Here is an 18,832-nt window from a genome sequence, read left to right on the forward strand (position 1 = left end):
GCTTTAAAAACCACGTATATTTGAACTAATTGATCTTTCAATAATATATGACATATTTGGGACTCTGTTTTGAAATATAGGTGTTTCCCATTTTATAAAGTCAAATTTCTTAGAAACAAAAACCAATGGACATTTTCCTGGAGACACTCTGGAGAGTGAATTTTTATATACATTTTAAATATTGAAATACTGTTGTGTTTTGTTTCATCAAATATAAGTGCCATTATTCAATTATTTATTTGAGTATTTTAAAAATATGGAAGAATTCAGATTGAACAACATTCTTGATTTTACTTGGAAATGTTATTATTTAGTCTGTTTGGGCCCAGAGAAAATCTTATTTTTCTCCCTAAGAAGTGAGAAAACTACTATAGTAAAGAAAACAAATACAGGGAGGCTAACAATAGCCAAATAGATCATAGCTAACATTTCAGATTCATTCAAATGTCTGCTAATTAAGTGTAGACAGTGACAAAGTAGATTATATTGATTATACCTCAAATACTCCTGACAGCAAGACTTCAAGTCAGAGTTGAGTGAAAAGCAGGTTTACAGCTCTGAGCCCAATTTGCTTAGCTCAGTTTAATAAATATATATTGAGAGCTTTCTATGTGCCAGACATCGTGCTAGAAGCTGAGAATAAAAGTAAGAGTCAGTAACTTTCCTGCCCACAAGGAGCTTCTAGCCCACAGGCAGGACAGACAGACGTGTAAGTAGGTAACCAGAATGCAGTGAGTTGTGCACAGTAGGGAAGTATGCACAGGAGATGGTGGTTGGACAAAGCTGGGAGAGATTAACTCTGGGGTGTGATGTGTAAGGAGTGGATGGATTCAGGCAGATTTCATGGGGGGAAGTGAGAGCCAAGCAGGCTGATGGATGAATAGATGCTTGGCAAATGGGGAGATGGCCCCTTGTCACTGTTGGAGGATGTAAGACTGGCTTGCCATTCAGAGGGCTTTAAAGTAGTTGAAAACATTCCTACATTCCTATTCATCCAAGCTTTTCAGACTTGTTTATACCTAAATGAGAAGAGCAGGTTGGCAGCTTCATAAATGTTCTTTTTCAATAATAATTCTGAAAATCTACAGATTATTCCACAATAAAAAATTGTTATAATCCAGCCAATGTATGTCATGTTTAGGAAGAGAGTCTTATTGGATTATTAAATAGAAATGTCAGTATTTGTAGAAAATTTATTTACATGGGAAATTTATTTACTTATTTCCAGTCACAGTGAATTTGTTGTTGCTTTCATTCATTATTAGTAAGTTTTCTGCTTTCCTGAGACCCAAGTTCTTTTTGCTGTTAAAGTTTTGAATTCTCCCAAGGGTCTGGGTACTATTAGAGTTGAAATACCTAAACCAGGACTGTCCGATGGATGGAACATTTTACAATGATGAAAACATTGCATATCTATGCTGTCCAGTACCATGGACACAGGCTACATTTGGCTATTAAGCACTTGAAATGTGGTTAGTGAGAATGAGTAATTGAATATTAAACTTAATGTTATTTAAATTAATTTAAATTTAATTTAAATAGCCAAATGTGGTAGTGGCTACCATATTGGACAGATTACTAGGTAATGGAATGATATATGCATAAAAATTTGATTAACAAGCTGCACCATGTCCATATAAATAGGTTGTGTTTCCTACATGATAAAGAAACTGTTCCACAAGAGATGAATAAAGTGAAAATGAGTTCCAGAGGATTAAGGGAAGGAAGGAGACTAACGGTGAGATGGTGGTGGTGAAGAGGTAGATGGAGAGCCATAAGAAGGAGACATGTCTTACAGAAATGGCGGTATAAGGAGAGAATACTTTACATTATATTTGGGGAGCTCTTTTAAATATTTAAGTAGATGGCATTCAGACTATCATTGTGCACCAGGAAAACTAATCTAAAGGATTGAAACCACCCAAATGTGGTAGCCCAGGGCCAGTAATTTAGGGAGAAGCAATAAGCAAAACAGATTCCCTCCTAAGAAGATTTGCACAGTGGACAAAGGAAGGTTAACAAACTCAGAAATGAAGAGCAAGTGCTTGGCAGATGGCACTGGGTACATACAGCATCTGATTCTTTACTCCGCACTTTGCACATAGAGAAAATAGAAGGCTCTCACTTCCATTGGTCCTGTGATTCAAAGCAAGTTTGGGCCACAGAGGAATGTGCTTTTGAGTGACTCAAAGATTGAGGGACTAAGTGATGGCCATAAGGACAGGGAGTCATTTGATTCACTTGCATGTGAAGAGGGAGGGCAGTAACCAAGTCACTTAGTGTCTGGTAGCGTAGAGGTCAGTTGAGTTTCTTGTAGAAGCAACGAACTAAAACTGAAACCCTATTATGTTAGTGGGATTCCTGAAATAGATATAGCAGTGCTTATACCTAATCTCATTAACACCACAAAGTGGTGCCAAGTCCATGTCTGGAAAGTCTTCCCTGAGATACTAAAGGAAGGAACTAATTAATTGTGATTACAAAATTTAAAAACTTGGATTACTTTTGTTCTTTTAAAAATTTTCTTAATTGTCCATGGTAATATATACAGATTCAAATTAAAAGACACCTTTGTATTTATAATTCTGAAATATATAAAGTTTAAGATGGGCCATTTGAAGAAACATCCCCTCTCAACATCTTGATGCTCTTTTTCATTAGGTTAACTTTCACATTTTTCGTATAAGCGGGATCAAAACTATTTATATTTATATGGTTGAACAAATAGTCTTGTTCATTCAACAATATGATCTCGATCTCTTTTCACAATAGAACGGATATATGTGATTTACTTGAACTTTCTTCTTCTGTTGATGGATATTTTTGCCTTTATGAACAATGCTGTGAAGGACATCCTCTTATGTATTTCTGTAGGCCAGATTCCAAGGAGTGGAAAGTCTGGTTTGAGTAATATGCACATGTTAACATTTTGCACCCTAAAAAGGCTTACCAGTTTATACCTCCCCACTCCCAATATACGGGAGTTCCAGTTTTCCCATACCTTGACAAGCCTGGATGTCACATTTTGCCATTGGTAGCTGCAACTATACTGAACACCATTAGAGTGGTTTTCTTAATTCATTCTGTGACTATTAGTCTATAGGGCAGTTTTATCTAAGAGTGGCCACACTGGGCCATGTGAATATGCAGGTCATCCTGCCTGGTGTCTTTCGATGCCAGGGGTGTGATGTGCAGGGACACAGGCCAATGATCTGTGTTGTTAACACGCCACTTATTTTTTCTGAAAAATGAAATCCAGCAGGGGTGATCGAAGTCAGAGATCACCACCTCTCACAAACCCTGCCTTCCCCCGAGCCCTTAGGAGCTCCTGGCCAGTTTCTTCTATTATACTGTTAACCCTGAAGGGATTTCATGCTTCAATCTATCCCTTTTTTTATTCGTGTAGAAAGTGATACCTGAAATTGCTTTAAGAAAAATTGCTTCTCTCTGTCACTTGGCTCTGTGGCTAAAGTACTGGTTCTGTTATTGCTTGTTTTCTGTATGTTTCTATTTCTCAAATTAAAGCACAAGCATGCAGAATGGAGGACACACACACACACACACACACACACACACACACACACACTTTTCCCATCAGGAACCACAACTATTTCTCAGGGCTCTCTTAAAGTACTGAAATAAAGTATATTATGATTGTTTATGCTGTCTTGCTTTGGAAAGCTGCAGAGATTAGGGAATTTTAAAAAAATAGCCAGAGATGTACCAGAGTGAGGATCTGATTAAAATATCTTCTTGCTGTATCAATTACAGTCAATACTGAAAAAAATGCTCCTCAGCAGAAATGCCATATTCTCCGAAATAAAGTTTTATTTTACTGTATTTTGAATCTAAATACATTTTTAAAAATCTATGTAAATTTTATCTCTATTATTGTAGCCCTGTTGAAAATCTGTTCTTCATAGTTGGTAATATATCTAGCTAAAGCCACTTGGAAACTTGTACACACAGGAAGACTATTTAGAGTTCCCAGTCGGTAACTTTTATTCACATTTCATTATAGAACTTCAGGACAATAAATAAACACAACATATTCCTATGGTTTTAGACCGATGATATCAGACATGTGTTTACATTTTTAAAAGCCAACTTAATGTTTCTCTCTTGCCTTTGATATTGCTTCACTTTGCTCATTTTTTTCCCTCCAGGCAAAGCAGCTAAAAGGAACACCTTATTTAACATTTTATGGACATAAAATTTAAAATGTACATTTTCTAATTCTTTAATAGTGTATGAAGAAAGATGAAGAAGTGTGACAAATAATTTTAGGATAATCAGAGTCTCCGTTACCACAAATGAGTTCTTGCCATTGAGGGTGATCAGTTGTCTGCCTGTCTAATGCCAGGTCGTTTCCTCCTGAAATGGTGCTTTCAGGTCATCTTCCTTCCTGTGTCTCACTTTCAACAAGCACAAAGCAATTAGCTTAAGCAAAGCATAATTAAGAAAGTAAATCAACTAAAGAAAAGAATTCTAGTGCATTCCAAGCAAAATATGACTTCTAGACTCCCTCCTGTTTAAAATTTTCCAGGGTCTCTGGTACTTCTCACTCAGCATGATTCAGAACCTGACAATATTTTCTAAAGTATTTTAGATGAAAACACATTTACTGAAAGAGTTAGAAAGAGATTAGCATTGGAATGGAAATGCCAAAATTTAGAGCAGGGAAAAAATGAGTTGGCTGGAGAGCACAGGAGAGCCTCCAGTTCCTGCGTAGCCACCACACTTGGTCGGCAACCACATAGATGAATGTGCTTCAAAGGGCAGTGGTCGGCCAGGTCTGCAAAATGTCTTCCCTTGGGTCATTGGAGAGAGAGAGAGCATTTTTTAAGCTGCCAAATACTTATAGATAAATATAAAATGATATCTATAAAATTATTAAATATTCCAAGTGAAAATGTAAGATTACCAGGAGAACATGCATATTGGTGGCATTTTTTAGGGCCTGCTCCGGTGCTGTCCTGCACAGAGGTGTTTGTGGATGTCTGATAGAGGAAGCCCTCTCCTTCCCTTCCCTAAGGAGAGCCGGGACCACAGAATCCAGCGTGACTGGACACGGGTCATCTCCACATTGAAAATACTTTCCCTGTGGGGAGTAGAGACAATAGCTGTCAGCTGCCTACACCTCCACACCTGCCCCACCCCATTCAAAATTGCCAGAAAGTTTTATGCTAAGGCTTCCAATCGGTGTACAGTCAATATTTTATTTTATTTTATTATTATTTTTTAAAATATATTTTATTGATTTTTTTTACAGAGAGGAAGGGAGAGGGATAGAGAGTTAGAAACATCGATGAGAGAGAAACATCGATCAGCTGCCTCCTGCACACCTCCTACTGGGGATGTGCCCGCAACCAAGGTACATGCCCTTGACCGGAATCGAACCTGGGACCTTTCAGTCCGCAGGCCCACGCTCTATCCACTGGGCCAAACCGGCTAGGGCTACAGTCAATATTTTAAAAGCACAAAATATTGGAAGCCAGATCCAACCTTTCATCACACTTCACCCCCTCCCATCCCCATAACCATCACCACCACCACCACCACCAAGTCTGGGTCTGAGCCCTGAGCTCACTCAGGAAAGTCAACAAGTCAGCATTCAGCCACAGAGGGCGATGCAGAAAGCTGCCTAAGTGGGAGCTTAATATAAAATTTAGTGCTCATAAATAAAGTTTCATTGGAATACAGAGCAAGAAAATGCATTGCAGAAGGTGTTGCCCTTGTCTCATTCTGAGTTTCAGGGGAAGCACTAATGTGGATAAGTCTGCATGCATCATAGGGGTGTGAAAAACAAACACAAACTCAAACACTGTTCGGCAAAAGTAACTAGGAAAGTTGATTCACCCAGTATTTCTTTGTTGAATCTTCATATCATAATTTTCCTCTTGACACAAAAAGACTACCAGCCACCTTTGCTCCAGGAAATGATTCCATTTCCTGACCTATAATTTGATCAGGGACCTACATTCATTCAGTGCTACAATTTGGCTACTTAGGAGACCTTTGCACAGCTGCCAGTTAGTGCAGGGTGGACAGAAACCTTCCACTCTGGCCCAGAGCCCCTCTGGGCTTCCCTTCAAAGTTCATCCCAGGCTGAGGACTGGGTTGTGAGGTTGGCCATGCTGAAGGGAAGGGGCCTGTCACCCCGCAGTCATGACTGTTCCCAGAGTTGCATGTTCTGCTAGCTTATTTGGAACGACTTCTTAGAGCAGAATTCCTTTATAAGCACAGGTCATTATTTCTCAATTTCAGAATATCTTAGCAAGCTTCTTGTCCCAGGAAATGCCTCAATTTCATTTATACAAAGATTCTGATGCAAGGCAATCAGAAGTCTGTTCTTCAACACCAGCCTCAGCCTTGGGTCCTTAGGTTTCTAATTTCTGAGTACATCCTGGTCAGGCCCTTTGGAGGGAGAGGCAGAGTGGCTGCTTGTACTGTAATTCAAAATTCTTAGAGAGGAAACAAATGTGTATTCTTTATGTTTTGAGATATAGGCTATTATTATCTCTTTGCTCTGGAGGTACAAATTATAGGCTTTTGTATGTTTTAGTCATACTGATGTTTACCAATTTTTCTAAAGATTATCATCATGTTAGTTGTGGTGATATTGCTGCTTTTAAAACCCCAGGAAATAAAATAGAAGGGAATTTGTTTTGTTACTTGCCTTGCATGGTCTCTTGAAGCTAATGAACATTTTAGGCCTCCTCTGAAGAGAAAACCCAACCCAATACCTTTCTTTCATTTGACCTTGTAAAGTTCAAGTTCTTTTGGAAAAATATCAGTATAATCAGCAGCGTAGCTGACCAAATATGTTGTTACTGTTGCCTCCTATTTCCTCCTAGGACACGGTGTGACTCTTTGAGCCATCTCTCTCAATTTGGGCAGTTTAGCCAAAGAGGTGTCAGTCATCTACGGGCCATTTATTGTGTCCAAAGCCTGGATTGCAGGATAGAGGTATAAATAGCGCAGGGATGTTCTTGTACAGCCCGTGATCTAAGAATGGGTTTTACATATTGAAATGGTTGACAAATATCAAAAGAAGAATTTTGTTTTCTTTTATGACATATGAAAATTATATAAAATATAAAAGTTAGTGCTCATAAATAAAGTTTCATTGGAATACAGACATATCCATTCATGTGTTGTCAATGAGTAGTCTGGAGGGAGCCTCGTGAGATTTGGGGGAGGAAGCTGAGCTAGAGACTTCGTTGGGCATAATTGAGTGCCCTCCTGAGGCGAGAGCAGGGGTGGTCCCCATCCACAGGGCGATTTGGCTGTGTTTTTTTACCCAATGGGATGAGCATGAAATGGTGAGATTGGGCTATGATGGGGTTTGCATGCAGAGTTGCTAGAAGACAGCAGCAAGATCAGCCTTGCCTTTCACCTCCAGTGGTGGGAGTGTGATTATAGGATGGGGTGTGCTTTCTCAGCTGCTGGGAAGAAGCCACAGCCAGAAAGAAGCTGGGAGAGTGGGGAGAGACTACACAGTCCAGGGGCCCAAACTCTTCAGGAGGTGGGACAGAATACATTAAAATTAAGAAAGTCAGTGAGTGAGAGGCATCGGAGGTGGTGGTTGTCAGCAATGGGTGGTAATTTCAGAGCTTGTACTTGGAATGGGTTCTAGAAAGGAAAGTTCCAGGCTGGAGTGAGGGAGGAACAGAAGAGGGTGGGGTTAGGCACACCAGGTTGTGGCTATCATCGACAGGGACATGAAGTGTGTGGGTCTAGGAAGCCGAGGACATCCAAGAATCAGGGACACATCCTCCATGATCATGGAGAGCAGCTGGGAGATCAGGAGACAACAACTCTAGTGACCTCTCTCTGTGTGCAGGTGGGCATATATGTGTGTGTGCAACTTGACTCTGTCTGTGACTCTACTATCTTCCAGAGAGTGGTTTTGAGAATTTTAAACATTCTGTTGCTAGATCACAGAATAAAACATTAAGGAGGTCTGAGCATTTTTATATTCAGGTTAAAATTTTTATCAGTATTTGCAATTATATAAACCTGACTGTTGTGAATGCAATGGAAGAGTTAGAAATGTTATTTATGTTTGGAATTTTTACACACAGCCTATATGATTTAAGAGAAATGAAAAATAAGGCCACAAGAAATGAAACAAAGATAAGCAGGTTTTAATTAGATATTTCAATTTATATTTTTAAAGATATTATTCTCACCCTGAAAAATAAAACAGCCAATACATGTCTGGTTTTACCCTGAAGATTAATAACATTGTGCTCTGTGAGTTTGCAGTAGATTATTTGTCCATTGTTGGAAAAAAAGGGAAAATTTGTTGTGTTTATTTTTACTTCCCATGAGGAAAGTCTACTAATAGTGTCCTTCTAAGAACTGGCTTTGGTCCATATACTAGAGTGTGCGCAGTAAATGGAGATACAGAAAAGTAGATTACTGATCCAAAAAGATTTAATTAACACACAAGATGGATTTTGATCGGTTTTTTATTTTTTTATTTTTTGATCGGTTTTTTAACCACATACTGTTACATTGGGCATGCAGAGAGATTTATTATTATAACTAGAGGCCCAGCACAAGAAATTCGTGCGTGAGTACAGTTCCTAGGCCTGGCCTGTGATCAGGGCCATCTTCCCCGGATGCCCACAGCCAGCCCCACCCCCTCACCCCCAGTTCCCCTTTTGCCATTGGGTGATCCGTGCCTGATGGCCAGGGGAAGGGACTCAGAGGTTGGCTGTTCCCACCCGCTCACCAGCCCTGCCCCTGCTGCAGGTCGCCCTCTTTGTGTGGGGTGATGGGTGGGGTGGGGGCCTTGGCCTGGCACCACTTGCATCCCCCTGCCACCCACCCCTGGTTCTCTTTTCGCCATCAGGCAATTGGAGCCTGCCATCTGGGGAAAGGGACAAAGAGGTGGTCAGTGTGCCTCATAGTGACTGGTCCAGCAATTGTTCTGGTCGTCCCACCTTTAGGGTCAATTTGCATATTACCCTTTTATTATATAAGATTGTGAAGGTCACTGTAATCTTCCCATCTCCTATCCAAATGCTGCAATGTACCCCTGAGGATAAAGGCCAGAGGAGAACTTAACAGCCCCACATCTGGTTTTATTGAAAAGGGATTTTGGTTCACACTACTTCATAGTTGGTATAATATCCCTTGGGCTGAAGAAACACAGTGAGGATTGGCTTTGCTCAAGGATGGCTGCTGCAGTCTGAGTAATTGGGGAGTGAGGACACTGGACCAGGTGTCTAGGTTCTGGCTCTCATTCTGGCCATGGACCCTTTGTCAAACCATGTGGTTTCTCTGGTCCTTAGAGTCCTCATGCCCCCAAATGAAGGGGTTGGATGAAGTCAAAGCCCACATTTTCTGATTTTAAAACTCAGTGTTTGTCCACTTCTGATCCCTGCGATATATAATGTTACCTCTTTGCTGCAGATGTTTCATCTGTTCATGAATTGAAGGACAGAATTGAAGTTGCATTCAACTGAAATTAAACTGATTCTAATCCACGCTCCTAGTTTTATGAGAACTCCAGGATATCTTTTTTATCTATAAAAGTATTGGGCTCATTCCTTTATTTCTGTTTTTGAAATGATTATATCTGTAGTTTTTCTTGACCCCAAGCAAGTTTGGGTAGAAACTCCGATGATATAACATTTCTCTCTAGTGAATTTTTTTAATATTAAAAAATACTAACATCATGTATTTTATAACATATGACAAAGTTTGCAGCTTTTGAGGAATATTCTGTAAATATACCAATGGTATGTTAGTGCTCCAGGGTTAGTAATCAAAAGGTCAGGAGTCTCCTATCTACTAAGGAATAAATAAATCACTAAAATAATTAAGTGATAGATTGGCTTTTTAGAAAAGCAAGTGGTCAGAGGAGTGGACAGCATCTTTTTTATTCTCCCTCTTTGCCTGGAATCCATACCTGTCTTATAGGCTTTAGGCCTAGCTGCAATCATTTTGTAACTCTGGCTTGGTGATTGGTTGAGGCAGGCAAACACTTAATGACCAGGCCAACAAAACTATGGGGGAGGCTGCTATAATTTATTAGGACTGAAAACAAATCCTTGTAGAGAATTTTATAGCTCTTCTACTCCTGTTAGACCCTCTGTGTGTGTATACTCACACTCATACACTATCATCATCTTCACCTTCTCTCCATGACCCAAAGTCCACTGTCATAAAATATGGGCCTTTTCCATCTCTAGTCTTGGAGTGTGCATCTGTTTGTTCCTGAGATCAAAATATTACTCTTAACGCTTCATAGAATAATACTTGCAATCTCTCTTTGTTTTCATGGCAGTCACAACTAGATAAAATTAATTCTTATTATCCTTTAAATTCCAGTCATGGCTAGTCTCTCATTTCCTCTCATTGAGTAAAGATTTATTGAATTCCTACTGTGTACCAGACACTGAAGTAGGAATAGGGTTCCTGTCCTCAGGAAGCACACAGCTGATTAGGTTCACAGACATATAAACAAATTGTTCCAATATGGGTAATAAGTAAAACAGTGCAGGCGTTTCTTGTGTGGAGAGGTAGAAGGCAGGAGGGAGTAATTAATTTTGAGTGGGTCAGAAGAAAATGATGAGAGCATCTGGATCTTGAAGCATGTTTAATACTTCATCATGCAAATGTTGAAGAGTGCTTCTTTCAGGGGATTCTCTGATTGATGTTTTTATCTCAGATTTGCTAAGAAGACAGAATTAGCAGAATTTAATGCAAAAGGATAGAGGAGTCTAGGTGACTCCCAGGTTTCAGCTGACTTGACTTGGGGGTTGGTCATTCACTGAAATAAGGATGGCAGGTCAGGAGTAATTCCAATCTATGTCAAGACCTTTCACTGCCAGTTAGTAAAATATTGCACTTCTTATTGGAATTTGGCTTTGCCATCTTGTTCTACTCCCAGTCAGTGATGTCACCAACATTAAAGATGCAGCACAAATGTGCTCTTTGCATCAAGCCAATGACGGCAGATTTCATTGGGCAGAGAGAGAGAGAGAGAGAGTGGCAGTGTCACAGGACAACAGCCATGAATTTTCCTTTGTGTGCTCTCAAGAAACAGCCATTTAAGGTCTTCACTATTCAATTGTCATTTCTTCATGTGCCCTGTGAGCTATTTAGGGGTGGAGTGGGTTAGATCATCATTATTTGGAAATTACCCAGCCTCTAATGCCAAATATTTTCATGTCATGGGATGTTTCTGAATAATGTGTGTTCCTTATAACGTGGTTGTTGTTTTTTTGCTCAAATTTTATTACTGGTGGTTTGACTGTTGAGCCTCTAAGCTTTGAGCTCTCATGAACAGTCTGCCATGCTCAACTTAGTTCTTTGAATGTATATTTAAAATTTACATTCAACAATAGAAAAATCAACCCATATTTTATAGATGGAAGTGCATTGTATGTGGGATTTACTTTACATTATTCAGATATGGGTTCACAAAAATTTCCATGTGCAATCAGGACATTGTCATTGCCAGAGACTTGGCTTTTAAGTTATCAGTTCACTATAGCTTTGTTGTTGTTTTTTTGTGAGCTTAGTGACTTCTGTATTATTTTCAGTCTTTATCTCTCTTAGTTTTATATTTTTTTCATTGGTGTTTTTTTTTGTTTGTTTTTTTCTTTAAGCTTCATCCATAGTTTACTCCAACAAAAACATTGCATATATGACTTACGGTTTTTTCCAGGTTCATATTAACAAGATTCAACACTGGAGGAGTGACTTTTAAAATGATCACCTCTATACTCACATCTATGTTTCCAGGACAGTTGGGCATTTAAATTTGGGGTCAGTTGGGAAAATGTGCCAGGAGGATTAATGCATTTTATTACATTTTAGCACAGATGATCGCAGCAAAGGGTATCTTGGACCAAAGTCTCATTTAGTTAACCCTCTTTGGTCTAAACATGCTGTAGTCTTCTGAGTAGGGATGAAAATTAAGATGTCAAAAGTGGGGCTACTTTATGAGATTGACTCTAAATTACTGTTCTTAAACAGGATCAAATGGGACCAAAAGTCATCATTCTTTGGGTGCACCCTGACGTCTCAGAATGACACAGGGTAAGATTTGTAGAGTTTGGTTATGTGCAAATTTCAGAGAGGGAGAGAGAGGAATAACTTTGACAAGGGAGAAGAGTAAAATTTAATCTAGAAATCTTGGACATTTTCACAATCAAAGGCCTTTTCTGGCCAAATATCTGCTGGGGGTTGCGAGCTCCTTAGCTTTCCCAAGAGCCCTTTTGATTGAACAGCACACGGGCTTTAACCTGTGTTTCTCTGTGGTTTCTTAAGGGCCTTGTACTTCCTGAGAAGGCTCAAGGGGAGTGCAGCTCACCAGACGAAGCTCTCACCACTTACAGTGTTGCCTTCAAATAAGGCTCCCATCCCTTTCCCTCACGTGGGAGGGAGGGAAGAAAGGGGCTGTTTCACTGGCAGCCCTAGAGATGTAACTGACAGTGACACACAAGGATGTTAAAAATGGCAACTAATTGCATAACTTTGCCCAAGCCACAGTCTCCAGGACTTAATTTACTCATATTTTAAATGAGGGTGATGTAGTTTATCTACAAGGTCTGTCTTAGCTTGTTTGAGCTACTAAAATAAAATACCACAGATTGGGTGACTTAAACAACAAACATTTATTGCTTACAGTTCTGGAGACTGGGAAGTCCAGGGGCAAGGTGCTGGCAGATTCAACATCTGGTTATGGCTCTCATCTTGATTTGCAGATAACTGTCTTTTCCTTATGTCCTTACATGGCCATTCCATGTATGCACAACAGAGGGGAGAGGGAGAGGGAAAGGGAGAGGGAGAGGGAGAAGGAGAGGGAGAGGGAGAGGGAGAGGAGGGAGAGAGAGAGAGAGAGAGAGAACTCATGTTTCTCCCATTTTTTATACGGACATTAATTCCATCACGAGGTCCCCATTCTTATGACTTAATATAACCCTCATTACCTCCCAATGATCCCACCTCTAAATACAATTGCATCACAGATTAGGGCTTCAACATGAATTTTAAGGAGATACCTACTTTCAGTTGATAGCAAGGTCTCTTTTAGTTGGTCATCATTGTATGACTAGGAGAGACTGCCTTACATTGGACATTTAACATGAGTAAGACTATAGTCCTCAATGTTTGCTTATAGACAGATTTGAGCTTTAATTTCACCTCTAATTCTTATATCTTCATGATGCTGGACATGTTAAATCTCTGTAGGTCTCAATTTCCTCAACCGTGGAATTGTTCAATCACAGTATCTATTTGTAAAGTTGCCATCAAGATATAAAATCATGCATATAAAGCACATAGCACAGTGCTTGACTATCAAAATATATCCTTGATAAAAATTTAGCTTTTAAATTATGAAAATAACCAAGCTTATTTGGACAAAAGCTGAGACTGGTAACATAAGAAATAAAAGTTTGACCAGTGCTTTGGTCGTTAATATCAAAATATTTATTTGATAAAAAATGTTGGAAGTTTCTGTTAATTATAACACACCATTTGTGTGTTTTAAAATAAACATAGACATATGGTGTGTGTGTGTGTGTGTGTGTGTGTATTCAAGTGCATGCACAGAGTGTGTACCTGATAGTCTGCCCCATCATTTCTTTGGGTAATTAGCTCATTTTCTACTATTATATAAGAATTTCAACTGATACACCACTTCGAAATCTGGGATATCTTTTACCTGTATAAACAGTTGCTTTTATTTCAATGAAACCAGAAACTATTTAGTCCTGCTTTGTTTTAAAAGATAATTCCCTAACAAAAACGTTCTTTTGCACATTAATAACTGGGTGCTCCAATTAAATATTACTGGCAAGAAAATGATAAAAACCAATCACACACACAGAGCTCAACTCTTAAAACCCTAAATTCTCACAAAACACACACCTTGTTGATATCCATGCCATTAACAATGTAGCAAGTATCCTAAAATATTTAATACTTACATTTTATAGAAATTATTGATTTTCCCTTCAGGTTTAGTGACTCAGATGGAAAAGTAAATTTAAGCCTGTTCTCATATGACCTAAAATGTCAAGGTGATAAATCCTTTTTAAGGCTTAACTTGTATTACTCGGAGAGTGACAGCCACTGGAGGAAGTGAGCTCCCCATTATGAAACTAGAGGAGACCGATCAGTAAGAAAGGATGGCAATATGGATTTTAGTAGCTGGGTTTTCCAACATAAGAGCTAGAGTTGAATGAATGCTTACTCCTGGATTTAAATGATCACAGTCATCATGTCTTCTCATAACCACTAGTACAGAGGGCATTTGCTCCAACTCCAGAATATATAAAGAAGAAAGAAAATTTTCATTACAGTGGACAACCCTGAGGATGGGATAGGGTTACTCATATTTCAGTAAAATTTAAGCTTCTAGAAGGCAAGAAATAATTCTGACTGCTCATGGAGAATAAAACACCATCTAAGCATTATTCTTAATTGAAATGCAATTAAGAAGCAGCACATGGAGCTGGAAATTTAAGAGGGCTGTGTCTTCATGAAAACGTCAAGTAGTTCTCTCTCTTTAAATTTGGTTCAAAATGTTCTATGAAGATCTGTGGGATTTATTTCTGCACACTGGGTAGATTTATGTATTCAGAAAAGGGCTACCAGGAGTGTATGCCAAGAAAGTGACTTTAAGCTCTAGCAAAAGATCTGATTTCTGGCCTTTCAGAGGAAATCAATAAAAAAAGGATAAGATTTTGTAAAATGAGTGGTTTCCCTGGTAAAGCTGTCCCCCTATTTGGCACTTATCTACAATGAACCTGCCGAAAGCTATAATGGTTTTGTGATTAGTGTGAATGGATGTTCCTCACCACATAGATTCACTATTGATTTTTTAATTAATAATCATATCTTGTATTTAGGTAGTTACCATCTCTGAGGAAATCTGAGTGCTAGTTGATGAATTCCAATTTATCTTCATACTATTCTGCTGAATTTATAGATTATGTATTACAATTGCATTTTAAGGAGGAAAAATAGAACCATAAAAGTTAAATCACTGGCCACAGAGCTTTCAGAAAGCTAAGGATAGAATCATCCATTAAAACCTGGTGGTCATGGCTTCTAATACTGGCTGTTTCCCAAAATCATCCAATCATTTGGGTCAATTCTGATTATTCCTTAGGAAAAAGAAGTTGATCATAACAATGATTTGAAATTGCTGTGATTAACGGACATTTAATTTTCTACAGATTATTTTGGAGTACAGTCACTGGGTTGAAAACATTTTTATTTATTGGACCATATGCATTTTTAGTGGTCTATGACAAATATCTTGGGAATGCTGTTATTTTACATGTGTCCGAAATTGATCTGGTAAGGGAGCAATGTAAAACTTAAATTCTCCTGTTTAGTAGGTGTGGTTTTTCCAAGGGCTGGGTATCTCTATAACCTATCTGGCATTGCTTTAGCTGAAAAAATAAAATAAAATAAAACAAACAACATGAAATAATCTCCCATCAAAAATGTTTAAAACCCTTACTCATTGTACTCATTCTTTCAATCATCCCTCTTCCAGCCTTAACAATGTGGGACTCTGATTTCCCCCTTCTTTGTATTTCTATTCATGTCCATTTTTCTTCTGACAAGTTTATGACTGTCCCTCGGTATTCTCCTTACTGCCACCACTCTTCTTCTCACATTTATATGAGTAGCCTCCTTATTGTCTCTCCTACTTCACCTAGTCCATCTTAGATCAATTTTCCTCATTCTCTGTGATTTTTGAAATTATGAGTTATTCAGCCACACAAAAAGTACACAGACTAATTTGTTGACCATCCATATCCCCAGCACCCAGCTTAACCTTTTGCACTCGGATGTCGAGTGCAAATTACTCTTTGAATGTATCAATAATTTGAAATATAAAAAAATCCAAATAAATAAGTTTGTATGAAAAGAAACTCCAGTTTTTTATTCTACTGCCGTGCTTTGTAAAATCTGGGGTATTTAAAAAATTAAATCCCGAGTAGAATAAAGGAATCGAGAAAAAAGCAAGCGAGTGCAAAGGGTTAAAAAACACATTTGAGATGCAGTTGGAAGCCTTCTTTGAAGTCTTCCCCCAATCTCACTTCATTCCCCTCCCCACTACTATGAATTTAATGGTTATTAGTCTCATGCATGTTTTTATACTTTTATTTACCATATTTATCTGTATCAATAAAGTATAAATTATTTATTTAATCATTTATTTCTAAAACTCTTTTTTTTTTAAACTGTGGCTTTGAGATTTGCACTGTTGTTTTAAGGTGTATCCGTGTTAGTACCATGGCCATATTTCTTACTATTTCATTGTGGAAGTCGCTTGGATCCACACACCACAGGCTGTCTGTTCTTCTAAGGATAGACTTTGAGATTGTGGTGATTTGCTTTTCTAAAAAACAAACAAATAGATAAATAAACATTTTTAATATGCTTCCTTGTTCACATTTATGAGAGTTTCTTGAGGCCATATACCCAAGATTCTAAATGTTGAGGAGGTAGATCTACTCATTTTCAAACTTATTGTTAAGAAATAGTTGTCACCTGAAGCATTCTACTTTCAGGCGATATTCCATTAAAAAAACAAAAAGAGTTCATTGGTTTCTCCATCAATTTTCACTGGAATTTCTACCTCCTGAAAGAGAAGAGCTCCTCCTCACTTTTCTATCTGAAGCCCCCCACCCCTGGGACTCCTTTTTACTCCAAATTCAAAAGCTCTGGCACCCCATGATGAAATATAAATGGTGAAGAATGCAGGGTGTGATGGAACCTTGGGTGGACAAAGGGCATGAAGCCATGTCTCAGGGCACCATATCTGATTCACTGACTGCTAGTTTGTGGTCTCTGTGGTTCTAGTATTGACTAGTTTATTCTCCCAAGACTATGTCTCAGAAATCATCCACCTCACTGTGCGGCAGTGAAGAACAAGGACCCTGGAGCCAGCCTGCCTGGGTTTGAATTCCTGTCCCACCGCTGCTAGTCGTATGCTCTTGAGCAAATTCCCTCACCTGCCTGGGGCTTGGTGTTCTTGCTTTTGAAATGGGGGACATGATTGTAATTATTTCATAAGGCTGTGTTGCGAACCAAATGAGAGAATATACATAAAGCTTTCAAGTAGGTGCTTACTAAATTTTTGTTGAACTGTCTGGAGAATAAAAATAACAAAAAGCTATATCATACCTCCTTGTGTGTCAGGCATTGTTTTAGGAACTGGGGAGATGGCATTGACCTTAATATATGCTTCTTTCCAAAAATAAAGTTGCCTGCTGGGATCAAGGCCAGATACATTATTTGGCTCAAGAAATATATGTTAAGTACATGTTGAATGAATAAATGAACCCAATGTTTCTCCTAAGGCAATGAAATAAATGCCCAGACTATGTTCTGAGCCATAATGAAGCAAGTCAATTATATCCATGATAACTACATTCTCTGAATGGTATTGGACTCTTAATCTTTGAATATTGATTGTTCCCATGTAATATGGTTAGTGGTTTGCCATTTGCTGAAATACTTGAGTGGTCAGAATACCATATTTTTAAAGAAGATGAGTAACAAAAAGTTGACTATTTCGTTCATTCCTAATTGCATACAAAATAACATTCTCAACTTTTGGTTATGACCAGTCTTTTGAAATTGATCCTTTTCCTTGAATTTTAGGTCTCATTGTCCACGAAGGAGCTGCAGTTTACAGAGTGTTTAAGCGCTGGCGAGCTGTTAACTTACACTGGGATGTATTAAATTATGACAAAGCCACAGACATCGAAGAAAGTAGCCGGGGAGAGTCTTCTACAAGCAGGACTTTATGGTTGCCATTGACGGCTCTGCGGAACAGGAACTTGGTCCACCCCACACAGCTAACCTCCCCGAGGTTTCAATGTGGCTACGTGTTATTACACCTGTTCAATCGAATGAGACCCCACGAAGACCTATCAGAAGATAACAGCTCAGGAGAAGTTGTGATGAGAGTGACTTCAGTGTGACAAGAGTATAGGACGGTGCAGTGTGGACCACCCTGCACATTTTGGAATGTAATTGCAATGAATGGCAAAACCATAACACTTCTAAAAACACACATCTATGAACTTTTTAAAATTTATGCTTTTTATATGAACATTTGAATTGCAAATACATTTTTCTGAAAAAAAAAAGAGTCCTCTTGTTTGCTTTCTGATTTATCACACATTTTATAAGTTGATACTTGAAATCATGATCTGTATAATTTAACTCTACTTGGTTAAAAGAATGATGAAAGTTATCCTCAAGGCCCAAACTATTTTTTTCCTGCTTGTTTTAAATATATTTTTATCAAACTTTGTGCTCCATGTGTAATTTTTCAGACATGCTACAGATGGGGAAGAGTTTAGAATTCTGTGGACTGGTTCCAAAGTGCCTATCAACTGAGGGGCCACGAGGCTCTGCACTGAACCTCTCCGTGCCTCATGCTGGTTGGCAAACTTGACCATGATTTTTTTAGGGGGTGGGGGATGGGGGGTGGGCGGGGGAGGACAATACCTGTCAACAGGAAAGTAGATTCTAAGAATTATGGCTTGTTTTCTAACTTCTGAAACAGTACAGAGAGCTTGTAAAAAGATAAAGATAAGCTGAGTAGAATAGTTTTACTCCAGAACATGTTACATAGAGCATCCTGCATACTTACAACTCTAAAAGCTCACCAAAACATTGCATCACTGTGTGTGTGATAATAATACTGCCTCACGTTTGCATAAACCTCTCATAGACCTATCAAAATGTTAGTGTCTTGATTTCTATGAGCACTGTCTTAATTAGATTTTCTTTTTGCAAAAGCTTATATGCCTACTTAATCATTTAA

The 18,832-nt window shown here is 38.6% G+C and overlaps 1 protein-coding gene across 1 annotated transcript in view; it reads left to right on the top strand.

Annotated features, from left to right (window-relative positions):
• The window catches only part of MARCHF11 (membrane associated ring-CH-type finger 11), an 86,765-nt gene extending 68,623 nt beyond the window's left edge, over positions 1-18,142 (top strand). The window contains exon 4 of the mRNA XM_008151666.3: positions 17,659-18,142. Within this exon, the coding sequence (XP_008149888.1) occupies positions 17,659-17,981 (323 nt within the window). The 3' untranslated portion in view covers positions 17,982-18,142. The remainder of the gene's footprint in view (positions 1-17,658) is intronic.
• The last annotated feature ends 690 nt before the right edge of the window (positions 18,143-18,832 follow it).

The sequence above is a fragment of the Eptesicus fuscus genome, chromosome 4 (genome assembly GCF_027574615.1).
Source record: "Eptesicus fuscus isolate TK198812 chromosome 4, DD_ASM_mEF_20220401, whole genome shotgun sequence".
In the NCBI taxonomy this organism is placed as follows: Eukaryota; Metazoa; Chordata; class Mammalia; order Chiroptera; family Vespertilionidae; genus Eptesicus; species Eptesicus fuscus.